The 14,683-nt window shown below is 42.6% G+C and overlaps 1 protein-coding gene across 1 annotated transcript; it reads left to right on the forward strand.

The window, feature by feature from the left end:
• The first annotated feature begins 1,108 nt into the window (after positions 1 to 1,108).
• Positions 1,109 to 4,617, forward strand: LOC147115610 (GPI alpha-1,2-mannosyltransferase 4-like). Its single transcript, XM_085990021.1, has 2 exons — positions 1,109 to 1,234; positions 2,602 to 4,617. Exons 1-2 carry the CDS (start codon positions 1,117 to 1,119, stop codon positions 4,230 to 4,232), a joined length of 1,749 nt encoding a protein of 582 aa, XP_085846147.1. The 5' UTR covers positions 1,109 to 1,116; the 3' UTR covers positions 4,233 to 4,617.
• Positions 4,618 to 14,683: the final 10,066 nt, after the last annotated feature.

Below are 14,683 nucleotides of genomic sequence, written 5' to 3' on the forward strand. Positions count from 1 at the left end.
AAACAGAAAATGCTGGAAATACTCAGCAGTCCAGGCAGCATCTGTGGAGAGAGAAGCAGAGTTAACGTAGAGTTAGTGTGCCCAAAACTGCGGCCTAAACAATGATCCATATTGGTTTCGCATTATCTCTTTGCTTTTGTTCTCCACGTTCAAATGATAAAACCCAGGATTCTGTATATTCTTTTTAACACCTTCATCAACTTGTTCTCCCACTTTTAAAGATTTGTCTATCTGAACTCCTAAGGCTCTCTGCTCTTCTACTCCTTTTACATTTTTACCATTTAGTGTATAATTCAATTTCTTATTTTTCCTCCCAATGTATATCAACTCACATTTGTCTGCAATAAATTTCATCTGACATCTATCTGCCCAATCTACTAATCTGTTGGTATCCTCCTGAAACCAATAAAGTGCTCTTCAGTTAACTATACTCTCTATTTTTGTGTCACCTGCAAACTTTGATATACTCAAGTTCATTTATATATAGATTGTGAAGAACAATGGTCCAAACACTGATACCTGTGGGCTAGCACTGTTTACATCCTTCCAGCCCAAAAAGCATCCACTAACCTTTACTCTCAGTTTGCTGCCCTTTAGGCAACCTTGTATTCATGCTGCCTTATTTACTTTAATATCATGTACCTTTGCCAGACTCGAGCAATACCATAATGTGGGCAAATTTAATGGGTTCAACATTGATCATTTCATTCAACCTCCAGAACTCTGAAAGCAGATATGTCATACTGTTTCTAAACATGAGAAAAACCTCAAGACATTACATTATGACTTACTTGATAACACTGAGTGCATATAATGATTATATTGACTTTTATTTTCCATAATCAGTTGTTGATTACCACATTAATTTGCACTGTGTCAGATTGTTAATGCTTCTAGGGGGACACAATCACAAATCACTATCACAGTTGGCATTGACTAGAAGTATCTGCCCAGATATGTGAATGAAATAACTGCCATAGATTTTACAGCATATATCAAGTTTCTCTGCTAGGAATATTTTAATTTAATTTTTCATCATTTTTTACAACACATCTGTTCTATGTTAAAAGAACTATCATTAAAATATAATTTTTATTGTTCTAGTGAGTGTTTTCAATGGTGCTCAAAATAGTGTGGTTGGCACTTGGGTTGCTCAGGATACTGTGGTGCCTGGCTCCACAAACAGGCTACATACATCCCGATGAATTTTTTCAGTCTCCAGAGGTTATGGCAGGTAAAATATCTAATAGCTTCTTTAAAATCTGTTTTCTACAAATAAAATGTTTTCTTTGTTGTAGTTATTCATTTTGTTTCCTCTTAGAAGTTAGTCCTTTGCATCGCCGAGGTTCAGAAGATGTAGCTTAACATGCCTTGGATCCTGTCTGAACTGTACCCAGGTCTACTTGATAGGAGATACACCTGTGCAATATGGGACTCTGCCTCTGTCCCCACTCCTCCACCCTAAGCAGCTGAGATTGAAATATTCATCACTACTCCTAGGGAAACCCAGTGCAAATCTCAGTTGAGGGTGGGATTCAAAATCAAGTGTCTTAGTAAAATGTCTGTTTCAGCCTTCTTCCCAATATTCTTTACTCATGTTCAATACAAATGTCAGCCTCTGTAGACTTAATCAAAACCTAATGCATAAAGTATATTGGATAATTTGTGTTGCAGGGTGAACAATTTATACATCTGGAAAAGTATAGGATGCCACCAGATATGCTGGATCTCTTGAAAAGGACAGAAAAAAGCAACAATGATGGACCATCTAGCTTAGGCTAAAATTACTAATTTAAATTTATTACAAGATGTAAATTTTTACAGAAGTAATGATAAATCAGCAGATTAAAATTATCAATATGGTCCTTAATTTCTCACATTTAACTGTTTAATGAGTTCAGCATAATACATTATTTTGAGATTCTTGGTGGCCTTGGATAATTTCATCAACACCTCGGCCTCCATAGAGTTCTGCCTCACCAGAGTGATTTAGCTATGCAACTTGACCCAGTGAATGAGGCAAAGTAAAGCAATTGCCAGCAGCAGTCAGAGAGTTGTTAATCAAGCTAGATTTCAAAGACGCAGGCTGTCTTTCAGATACCTGATAAACAAACCTGCCACAATAGGTATGAGTCTTCCCAGTGATATACTCTCTGGTGAGGTAGCCATTAAGATAATGGTTTATTCTGGTTATCACAGTTGGAAATTGCAACATTGTTGAAGGAATTAAACCAATTTTGACCCAGTGAGTGACTGTTTACAGACAGGTGTTCTCCTGTTACAACATTAGTTACACATCAGAACAAAGTGCCTTCTTTCTGTTTTTGTGCAACTCTCCACACTTAAGTTGGCTATTTGGTGTTCGGTCGTTCCTTCTTTGGATCCAGGGAAGGGGAAAGAACACGTCATTATGTCAGCATTTCTACAAATGCAACGGTCCAGAATGTCAAGTGCTTCAAGTATTGGTTGCTGCTCTCTTTACACTTTCTGGTGTTTGTAAACAGGCTAGAACAAGACTTTATATTGCATTTTTATTTATTACAGTATTGAAAATGTTGTTTAAAATTGCATTTTTTTTCTCATTTCAAATTTTCTTTACAGGTGACATTTTGAACTTGAAAATCTTCCGTACTTGGGAATTCAGTAATAACTACCCCATCAGATCGGTCCTGTTCCCATTGGTCACAACTGGCTTTTCCTTCGTGGTCCTTGAAGCTTTACACAATTCTGGTCTTTTTGGCAGTATCATAAACAGCTACAGTTTGTTGGTATTCCCCAGATTCTACCTGACATGCCTGTCCTTTGTACTGGACTACTCTGTATACCGTTTAGCCCGTCTCTGGGGAGCAGATCCCTGGAATGCTTTAACACTGCTGAGCGGGTCACACGTGATGTTGGTTTTTTACACCAGGACATTTTCAAATGTTATAGAAGGAGCTCTGTTTGCATTGCTGCTGCTGTTAGTGGCCGTGGACACAAAGCAAGCACATGTGACACCAAATATAGGGAAAAAGGAAAGGAACAATAAATATCTTATTGGGGTTGTTTTAGTCTCCGGTTTTTTTAACAGACCCACATTCATTGGTTACGCTTTAGTGCCGATGCTCCTGTGGCTTTCTCGTGATCAGAAAGGCACATTTCAATTCAGTTTAAGAACAATATTGAAGAACTCCTTTGGCATTTTTTCACCTGTAATTGTAACCACTTTTATTTTTATTATGACAGATACATTATATTTTGATTTATACTTTTCTGAAATTGACTGGTTTTTGAAAGGTGGCGATGCTGTACACAAACACATTGTTAATCTGAGCCAACATCTAGCTTTAACTCCTGTCAATTTCATTCTGTATAACTTGGATCCAGAAAACCTTTCTGCACATGGGAGTCATCCCTGGTTCACACACCTGACTGTGAATGGTCTTCTGATGTTTGGTGTTCTTCATCTGTCAGCTGTTGTAGCTGGTATCAGAATTATAACCAGCAAATTTACCTGCAAAGCTGACTGTCATGTCCCGAGGAAACAGCAGTTTGAAAAGAGATTACTAACGCAGTTTCCTGCTACTCCTCCAATTACTGAGTATTTAATTTGGGTTTATTTTGCACCTGTGATCATTCTGTCTTTGTTTCGTCATCAGGAAGCACGGTTTCTTAGTCCACTCATTGTACCAGTTGTTATACACAGTGCTTTAAAATATGAGGTGCTGAGATGGAAAACTGTAACTGTTGTGTTTAACATTTTGTGTTCAGTACTTTTTGGCTGTCTGCACCAGGGTGGGCTAATTCCTTGTCTGTCCTATTTAGAGAAAGCTCTGCATTCAGAGGATCCTGTGGCTAACCAGTATGAGCACAGTTTGGTATTTTACCACACCTACATGCCTCCTAGGTATCTCCTGAATGTCAAATCAGACCAAGAGTCTATCAGAATCATTGACCTGGGGGGGTCTGACGTGTCTGTGCTCAATAACACAGTGAATGGGCTACTTGACCATTTTTCTTCCAAACACATTGGGAGTAATCAAGCCATGAATATCTACATCATTGCACCTGGTACTGTTGAATACATCATTAAATACTGTGGTTTTCAATGGACAACTGTTGCATCCTTCTTCCCTCATTTATCTATGGAAGATCCTCCTGATATTCCTTTTCTTTTTTCTAAGGATGGATTGGGCCAGCTGAGTCTTTACATTTTCAAAGTGCACATAAAGTCAAAGAATTCAGAATCTTAATGGGACTCTGTTTAGTTTTTGAAGACTTTATACTAGCTACTTCTGTGGTGTATTTGTGAGTGTACTTACTTTTGCAGATATGCTGGTCCGTGGCTGACTGTCATATTATTTGGATCCTTCAGACAGTTTACAAAAGTACCATCTGTTGCTTTTTGTTGGTGAGCAATATCAATCGGGCTTAATAAAAATGAACGTTAGGTAACAGCAGTACACTCATTTATCATTTTTGAACCGGACATTCTAATAGTATGGAACGTTTCTAAATTTAAAGCAATTGCTAAGCTAGGTTCTATGTTCTGATCACAGCTGCCTCAACTCCAAATGGCTTTCACATGACTTCACTATGGAACCGATTCAAAGAGTAGAGCGCTACTAGTTGTAGGAAGTGGGGACTAGTTTATCAATTTACAGTAAACTCTTGTTTAAACGGCACCGGATCAACCGGAATTCTTTAATAACCGGCAAAATAGATAACCGGTAATCTTGCCGAATCCATTCATTTTTCAGAATCCGAGTTTCCCGCGGTGGCTGAGTTAGTCACTGGTTTAAAAAAAGTGTTAAAAATTGCCTACCTCTCTGTTATCCGCCGGAATTTTTAATCAACCGGCACCATCCCAGTCCTGTTGGTGCCGGATACGAAAGAGTTTACTTCTCCTTCACAGGTCCCTGTTAATTTTAGCAGATCCTGAGAAAAAAGCGAGCCCAAAAAGAGTCTAGATTTCTATACTACTATGTTCCTATTAAGAATTTTGAGCTATGTCTCTTTGTGGAGAAGACCTCTATTAGACCTCTAGCAGAAAGGTACACTATTATTGTAATGTAGAGCATTTAGTAAAACATCTAGTAGCAGTGTTGCCCCTTATCCTTATGCATTTACCTTACATCTGTGTTCCACCTTTCTAATGTCTGTTTATCCAAGTGTAACAAACTCCCAAGACTTTAAATAACCAAGTGCTGCTTTTCTTTACATTGTACCCGTACTGTAGATAAGACCCCTGTTAGTTGTAATGTAATCTTGATATAGCTTGTGTCACAGTTTCTGTTGGACTGCCTCACTAACTTGTGGTATGATACATGTCAGTTTGGATCAAATCATCATAAGGATAACAGTAACCAAACTAATTGTCTGGATTAGGTCGGACCGTCTGGATAAGTAGACAATTAACAGTACTGCTCGCATCTGGAACTCAAACAGCATTCCCAAGTGTCATGTAGGGAATGGCAGAATGCCTATTTTTGATAGACCAATAAGGGTGACGCTGGATTGCCACTAACATAATAATCATAGAAACTTACAGCACAGGAGGCGGCTATTCGGCCCGTCGTGCCTGTGCTGGCTCTTTGAAAGAGCAGTCGTGCTCAGTCCCACATCCCTGCTTTTTGTCGGTAACCCTATAAGTTCCTAATTCTCAAGTACCTGTTCAACTCCCTTTTAAAATTACTTATGGAATCGGCTTCCACCACCTTTTCAGGTAGAGAGTTCCAGATCCTGACAACTCAGAGAAAAACATTTTCCTTTCCCCTCTAGATCTTTTTCCCAATGATTTTCAATCAATGACCTCTAGTTATTGACCCACTCACCAGAGGGAATTTTTTTTCCCTATTTACTCTATCAAAACCTCTCATCATCTTGAAAACCACAATCAGGTGACCTCTTAACCTTCTCTGTTCCAAGGAGAACAGTCCTAACTTTTCCAATCTCTCCTCATAACTGAATCCCTCATCCCTGGTAACATCCTGGTAAACCTCCTCTGTACCCTTTCTAAGGCCTTTACATCTTTCCTGAAATGTGGTGCCCAGAATTGTCCACAATACTCCAGCTGAGGCCTAACCACTGGTTTATAAAGTTCTAGCATGATCTCTTTGCTTTTATATTCTATTCCTCTCTTTATAAACCCAAGTAACCCATAAGCTTTTTTAACCACGTTATCAACTTGCCCTGCCACCCGTAAGGATTTATGTATGTGGACACCAAGGTTCCTCTGCTCATCTACACTTTTCAAAATTGTGCAATTTATAATATAGGCCGGAATTTTATTCGGGGAGGCCGGGTTTCCCGCAGGCCCTGCGATTTTACTGGCAGGGCCTAATTTGAATGCAAGGCCTTGGATTCCCGCCCGCAGCCAGCCAGCTTGAAAGGCCGGCTGGCTGCGGGCGAGTAGGCCTCAGTTGCAAGGGGTTGAAGCAGGGGAGAGCAATCAGGAGGGGGGGGGAAAGAGAGGATTGGGGGGGTGGTGAAGGAGCGGCAAGCGATGGGGGGTGATCAGGGATTGCGGGGGGGGGGGTGGTTCGAAGGAACAACAGGGGGGGCTGGTGGATCGGGGCCAGCCTCCTCCATCATCATTGGGTGGGGTGGGAGGCCTGGGAAGGTGATCGGATGCCTCATGGGGAGGTCTCCAATCGTGGGGGGGGGGGGGGTTATTCTAGCGACCCTGGATCCAGGAGGTAGGTATAAATCCACCTCTGTTTAACTGCTGGGTTTCATGAATTGTGTGAAACCTATCCACAGGCATTTAAAAACAAAATGGAGGGGAGAATAAAGGCTTCCAGCCTTATTGCAATATTTAAATTGTTGTAACTCCCCTGGCAGCGGGTTGGCTGCTCGCCCCCGTCCCACCTCCACCAAAACCGGAAGTGGGCAGGTTGGAGGCGGGATCAGGTCGGGATTTACATTTTTAGCAATTCAACTGTCCCCACGTTCCAAACCCACCCGTTTCTTGATGGGAAAATTCCGGCCATACTGTCTTTCCATATTAATCCTCCCAAAGTGCATCACTCCACACATCTCCCCATTGAACTCCATCTGCCATGCTTCTGCCTATTTCACTTTGTCACCCTAAAGCCTATAACGATCCTCATTATGATCATCTACTATACCCAAGTTTCGTATCAAATCTGCAAACATTATAGCTGCTCCCTACACCCAAGCCTAGGTTGTTTATAAAAACTGAAAAGAGTAATGGACCCAAAACTGACCCTTGCAGAACACCACTGCAACCCACCTCCCAGTCTGAAATAACATCCATCCACCACCATCCTTTGCTTCCTGTCGCTGAGTCAATTTTGTATCCATACCACCACTTTCCCCTTAATGCCATGGGCTTCGATCTTCTTCTAAAGCTTCCTTTGTGACACTTTGTCAAATGCCTTCCAAAAGTCCATATATACGCAACATCTACAGCACTACCTTGATCAACCTTCTCTGTTGCCTTAAAGAATTCAATCAAGTTAGTCAGACGCGATTTACCTTTATCAAATCATTGTCGGCTCTCCTTGATTAACCCATGCCTTTCCAAATGAATGTTTATTTTGTCCCCAGTAATGGTTTCCAATAACTTCCCCACCACCAATGTTAGGCTGACTGGCCTGTAGTTTCCTGGCTTATCCCTCTCCCATTTCTTGAATAGTGGTATAACATTAGCAACCCTCTGGCACTACTCCTGTATCCAATGAGGATCAAAAGATTGTGACCAATGCCTCGGCTATTTCTACCTTTGCTTCTTTCAGCAACCTAGGATGCATTTCATCTGGACCAGGTGACTTACCAACTTTCTAACTGTAAGGTCTAATCAAACTAAAAGTAACTAATAAATGCTAAATGCAAATATTATTTCCCACATCATTTAGACACTCTATACCCTGTCTGGTCAAGGAAGACCCCAAGCGTATCGGTGGACACCACACGTTCCCTCTCCAGAGCCACCAAGGCAAGGCAAGACCACGGAAGAGAGGCAGGCAGGAATAGAAGAATGCTGATTTCCAGTTACTATCTCAAATTCCTGATCTAGGCTTTGCCATCAGGGATAAGTGCTAAGCAAGAAGCTAGGAAGATCCCACTAACCAGTGAGCAGTTAAAGTGACACTGGCAGAAAAGACGACTAGCAAATAATTTTCGATCTACTTTTTCAGCTATTTTGTGGCACAGGAAGGATGAGAACCTAAAGAAAACTGAAGTGGATGGAAAGAAAACATCTGTGTTTTGCTTGTGACCATTACAGGTTGGGGTATGTCTTATGCTCTGGATTTAAATAGTTTGGGGAGATTTCCTGGGTGCACCTGCATCAAAGAAACTGACACAAGTTGTATCAGACTTACTTGCAGCTAACAAGGGTCTTGCTGATTGGGAAGCTACTTCAATTAGTTGAAGTTGAGTTTGAATTTCACACAGTGGGCATCCAGTAGGATGTTTGGTGGTAATGCAAGAAATATTTAGTGTTCCGTGTATATTGACACCGCAGTTGTCTGTTTTGTCACTTCCAAAGCTCTTGGGTCATGTGTGTATAAGATGCAATATTGGAGCAGGCTTAGTATTCCACCTCAACATAGGGCAGCAGCTGATCAACATTTTATTGTACAGAAAAACTCTTAATTTACTGTCATGAAAAATACATTATTGATTTGATAAAGCCAAAGTTAGAGTTGCTTCTATTTTACCCAACCTTTATTAATCTATGTATACTAAATTTAGCTGTGGGTTCAGGGATCTACTCATCCAACTAATGTGGTTACATGCTCTCACTATGCTATCATTTTAGGCTTAGTTCAGCGGTCAAAGAGCACAAGTCAAATTTCTGCAATTTTTTCCCCTTCAGTCTTCTAGCTTATTTTATTCCTCTTAAGTGTCAGCCCACACTGGCCCTGGTCAAGCAGCCAACCCCAAACTACCATCAGTGTTGCTGCATACCAGGGTGACTGGTTTCTGCATTGGCAAAGATACCATCCTTCAGAGGAGATGTTAATGGTCCTATCTGCCTGTTCAGATGGATGCTAAAGATCCCATGGCACTTTTCAAAGAAGAGTAGCAAGTTCTTACAATTCATTGGTACTCAAATATAAAAAAAACTGGCCATTGTTACCTACATAACAACAGTCACTGTACTGCAAAGGTAATTCATTGCAGAGTTCTTATAAGGTGCTACATAAAATTCTAGTACTATTATTGATGTCTTGACATCTTTGATACACTGCAGCCTGTTATATAAGTCTGCAGCCTGTTATATAAGTCTTTCTCCTCTGGTAATTAACACTGCACTACCATACCCCATAATGTTACTGGCCTAATAATCCGGAGAACGTGAATTCAAATCCCACCACGGCAGTTTGAGAATTTGAATGTGTCGAAATCCTGGCACTCCCGCCTTAACAGCACTGTGGGAGTACCTTCACCACACAGACTGCAGTGGTTCAAGGTGATGGCTCACCACCACCTTCAAGGGCAATTAGGGATGGGAAATAAATGCTGACCGTGCCAGCGACGCCCACATCCCATGAATGAATAAAAACTTTTTTTTTCTGGAAATAAAAAAGTTAGTAGTGAAACTTGTAAATTAGGGACACCTAAGGGACTTGCATCAGGTGTCATTATTTTCAAAATGATCATTATATGTACAGTAAACCAGATGAGCCAAATATCCTGGGATTGGCTGTATCTTCTGCAGAATTCCTTTTTTTCACTTTCACCTGGAATTATGCCTAATTCTGGAGCTATTTTCTGTTTATAAAAACAGAAAATGCTGGACATACACAGCAGGTCAGGCAGCATCTGGAGCGAGAAACAGAGTTAACGTTTCAGGTCGGTGACCTTTTGTAAGAACTGGGAAAAAAAATCTGTTTGTTGGGTTTCCCAGTTCATTACCATCTGGGGTCCTTTGCCATTGAGGGAGGGATGTCCTGATCCTGGGACCTGCTCCATTGGTAGCTTGCACAGGGAGAGGTGGCCGCTGTAGGGCCAGAGTGCCTGGCAGAACTCAGCCAAATTGGGGGGGTGGGGTTAATGTCCTGCAGACTCCTGTCCGGGACCCCCCTCCCTCCGTATGCTGCAGCTGCTAATGTTTGAAGTGCTGGTGGGTTGGGCAGGGGGCTTTTAGCAGCTCATTGGTGCCTGACGTACTGGTGGTGTGAGACGTGTTCCTCCAATTGCAGCTTTAATTTTTCCCGCTCTCTTCAACTGCTCGTACGCATTTGGTTGGGTTTGGAGTACTGAGCTTGCACGTTGCTTGCAGTCTGACCAGAACTTTCCTCTTGCACGGCCACTTTCATACTCTCCACCCGTGCTCCTCTGCTCTGCACTGAATCCCTTTTTAAATTAGAAATACCTGACAGGAATGGAAAAAAAAAAGGACTCCACCACCTGAAGTCGGATGGCACTCCTGGACGTTTGACCATAGAAACATAGAAGATAGGAGCAGGAGTAGGCCATTCGGCCCTTCGAGCCTGCTCCGCCATTCAATGAGATCATGGCTGATCATCCAAATTCAGTACCCGGTCCCTGCCTTCTCCCCATATCCCTTGATCCCTTTAGCCTTAAGAAATATATCCAACTCTTTCTTGAATATACTTAATGAACTGGCCTCCACCACCCTCTGTGGCAGAGAATTCCACAGGTTCACCACTCTCTGGGTGAAGAAATTCCTCCTCATTTCAGTCCTAAATGGCCTACCCCTTATCCTTAGACTATGACCCCTGGTTCTGGACTCCCCGGCCATCAGAAACATCCTTCCTGCATCTAGTCTGTCCAGGCCTGACAGAATTTTATAGGTTTCAATGAGATCCCCTCTCAATCTTCTAAACTCCAGTGAGTATAAGCCCAATTGACACAATCTCTCCTCATACGTCATTCCTGCCATCCCAGGTATCAGCCTGGTGAATCTTCGCTGCACTCCTTCCATGGTAAGAACGTCCTTCCTCAGGTAAGGCGACCGAAACTGCACACCATACTCAAGGTGTGGTCTCACCAAGGCCCTGTACAACTGCAGCAAGACAGCCTTGTTCTTGTACTCGAACCCTCTTGCTACGAAGGCCAACATACCATTTGCCTTCTTAACCGCCTGCTGCACCTGCATGCTTACCTTCAGCGACTGGTGTACAAGAACACCCAGGTCTCTTTGCACTTCCCCTTCTCCCAATCTATTACCATTCAAATAATAATCTGCCTTCCTGTTTTTGCCACCAAAGTGGATAACCTCACATTCATCCACATTATAGTGCATTTGCCATGTTTCTGCCCAATCACCCAACCTGTCCAAATCGTGCTGGAGTTTCACGACATCCTCCTCACAGCATACCCTCCCCCCCAGCTTTGTGTCGTCTGCAAATTTGGAGATATTACATCCAATTCCCTTGTCCAGATCATTAATATATATTGTGAACAGCTGGGGTCCTAGGACCGATCCTTGCGGTACCCCACTAGTCACTGCCTGCCACTCGGAAAATGACCCGTTTATTCCAACTCTTTGCTTTCTGTCCGCCAACCAGTTCTCTATCCAAGTCAATACCTTGCCCCCAATCCCATGTGCCTTAATTTTGCATGCTAGTCTCTTATGCGGGACCTTATCGAAAGCCTTCTGAAAGTCCAAATACACCACATCCACTGGTTCTCCCTTATCTATTTTACCAGTTACATCCTCAAAAAATTCCAGTAGATTAGTCAAGCATGATTTACCTTTTGTAAATCCACGTTGACTTTGTCCGATCCAGTCACTGCTTTCCAAGTGCTCTGCTATTACATCTTTTATAATGGACTCTAGCATTTTCCCCACTACCGATGTCAAGCTTACCGGTCTATAATTCCCCGCCTTTTGTCTACCACCTTTTTTGAATAGTGGGGTAACATTAGCTACCCGCCAATACATGGGCACCGTTCCAGAGTCTATCGAGTTCTGGAGGATGACCAGCAATGCATCTACTATTTCTAGGGCCACTTCCTTAAGTACCCTAGGATGTAGATTATCAGGCCCTGGGGATTTATCGGCCTTCAGTCCCATCAATTTTCCTAACACCATTTCCCTACAAATACTGATTTCTTTCAGTTCCACCCTTTCATCAGACCCTATGTTCCCCGGCATCTCTGGGAGGTTATTTGTGTCCTCCTTTGTGAAGACAGAACCAAAATATGTATTTAGTTGGTCTGCCATTTCTTTGTTCTCCATTATAAATTCCCCTGATTCTGACTGCAAGGGACCTATGCTTGACTTCACCAATCTTTTTCTCTTCACATATCTATAAAAGCTTTTACAGTCAGTTTTTATGTTCTCTGCAAGCTTACTCTCATATTCTATTTTCCCTTTCTTAATTAATCCCTTTGTCTTCCTTTGTTGAATCCTAAACTGCTCCCAATCCTCAGGATTATTGCTTTTTCTGGCCAATTTATATGCCCTCTCCTTGGACCTTATGCTATCCCTAATTTCCCTTGTTAGCCACGGTTGGGTCACCTTTTTTGTTTTATTTTTATGCCAAACTGGGATGAACAAATTCTGTAGTTCATCCATTCGGTCTTTGAATGTTTGCCATTGCCTATCCACCGTCAACCCTTTGAGTGCCATTCCCCAAATCCTACCCAACTCGCTCCTCAGACCATCATAGTTTCCTTTATTTAAATTGAGGACCCTAGTCTCCGAGTCAACTACTTCATTCTCCATCTTAATGAAGAATTCGATCATATTATGATCGCTCCGACCCAAGGGGCCTCTTACAACAAGATTGCTAATTAATCCTTTCTCGTTACATAATACCCAGTCTAAGATGGCCTGATCTCTGGTTGGTTCCTCGACATATTGGTCCAGGAAACCATCCCATAAACACTCCAGGAATTCCTCCTCCACAGTATTGTTACTCATTTGGTTGGCCCAATCTATATGTAGATTAAAGTCACCCATGATGACTGCTGTGCCCTTATTGCACGCTTCTTTAATTTCTCTTTTAATGCCATCCCCAACCTCCGCCTTACTGTTTGGAGATCTATAAACCACTCCCACTAACGTTTTTTTCCCCTTAGTATTTCTCAATTCTACCCATACAGATTCCACCTCATCAGAGCCAATATCCTTCATTACAATTGTGTTAATCCCTTCTTTAACCAGTAATGCTACCCCACCTCCCTTTCCTTTTTGCCTATCTTTCCTGAATATCAAATACCCCTGGATGTTGAGTTCCCAGTCCTGGCCTTCCTTGAGCCACGTTTCCGTAATCCCAACCAAATCGTATTTGTTTACTTCTATTTGCACAGCCAATTCATCCACCTTATTACAAATGCTCCTCGCATTAAGACACAAAGCCTACAGGCTTGTTTTTTTAATGCTCTTAGACCTATTAGAATTATTTACTGTGGCCATGTTTGATTTAAACCGTTGATTTCTCTGACTGCCACTTTTGTTTTTCTCCTTCCTATCTTTTGCTTTTATCCTTGTTTCCCTTTCCTCTGTCTCCCTGCTCAGGTTCCCAACCCCCTGCCATTTTAGTTTAAACCCTCCCCCACAGCACTAGCAAACACTCCCCCTAGGACATTGGTTCCAGCCCTGCCCAGGTGCAAACCGTCCGGTTTGAACTGGTCCCACCTCCCCCAGAACCGGTTCCAATGTCCCAGGAACTTGAATCCCTCCCCCTGGCACCATTCCTCTAGCCACGTATTCATCTGAAGTATCCTTCTATTTCTACTCTGACTAGCACGTGGCACTGGTAGCAATCCTGAGATTACTACCTTTGAGGTCCTGTTTTTTTAATTTATCTCCTAACTCCCTATATTCCGCTTTTAGGACCTCATCCCGCTTTTTACCTATATCGTTGGTGCCTATATGCACCACGACAACTGGCTGTTCACCCTCCCCTTCCAAGATGTTCTGGAGTCGCTCGGAGACATCCTTGACCCTTGCACCAGGGAGGCAACACACCATCCTGGAATCTCATTTGCGGCCGCAGAAACGCCTATCTATTCCCCTTACAATTGAATCCCCTATTATTATAGCTCTACCCCTCTTTTTCCTCCCATTCTGTGCAGCAGAGCCACCCCTGGTGCCAGGAAGTTGGCTGCTGCTGCCTTCCTCTGATAAGCCATCCCCCCCAACAGTACTCAAAGTGGTGTATCTGTTGGAGAGGGGGATGGCCACAGGGGACCCCTGCACTACCTGCCTGCGCCTAGTACTCTGCCTGTTGGTCACCCATTCCCTTTCTTCCTGTCCAACCTCTACCTGCGGTGTGTCCAACTCCGTAAATGTGCTATTCACGTTGTCCTGAGCATCGTGAACGCTCCAGTATGTGTCCAATCGCAGCTCCAGCGCCGCAATGCAGTCTGTCAGTAGCTGCAGCTGGACGCACTTCCTGCACATGTAGTTGTCAGGGACACAGGAAGTGTCCCTGAGTTCCCACATATCGCAGGAGGAGCAGATCACAGGGCCCAGCTGTCCTGCCATGACTTACCCTTTAATTAATTGAATTTAAATTAAATCAATCAATCCCACTAATTACACTACAGTTAACTGGTTTACCAACAGTCCCTGCTACACCAGAGAGGCCTTAGAAACTATAAACCAGAGTTAAAGTTTAAAAAAAGAGAAATACTCACCAACCAAATACTCACCAACCAATCACTTACCTGCTTCCTGGTGACGTTACACTTTGATTACTTTTTACCTCTCTCCCCTGCTGTTGAACAGGTATGCTGCTCCTGATTCACTGCC

Source organism: Somniosus microcephalus, chromosome 6 (genome assembly GCF_052327205.1).
Source record: "Somniosus microcephalus isolate GS21.2 chromosome 6, FLI_Smic_1.0, whole genome shotgun sequence".
Classification (NCBI taxonomy): Eukaryota; Metazoa; Chordata; class Chondrichthyes; order Squaliformes; family Somniosidae; genus Somniosus; species Somniosus microcephalus.

What these genes read in the sequence shown, in the direction of transcription:
- LOC147115610 (XM_085990021.1), top strand. Translation starts at nt 1,117, where the DNA reads ATGGTGCTCAAAATAGTGTGGTTGGCACTTGGGTTGCTCAGGATACTG. An exon ending in GTCTCCAGAGGTTATGGCAG is followed by an intron (nt 1,235 to 2,601) that starts GTAAAATATCTA and finishes TTTTCTTTACAG; the next exon opens with GTGACATTTTGAACTTGAAA.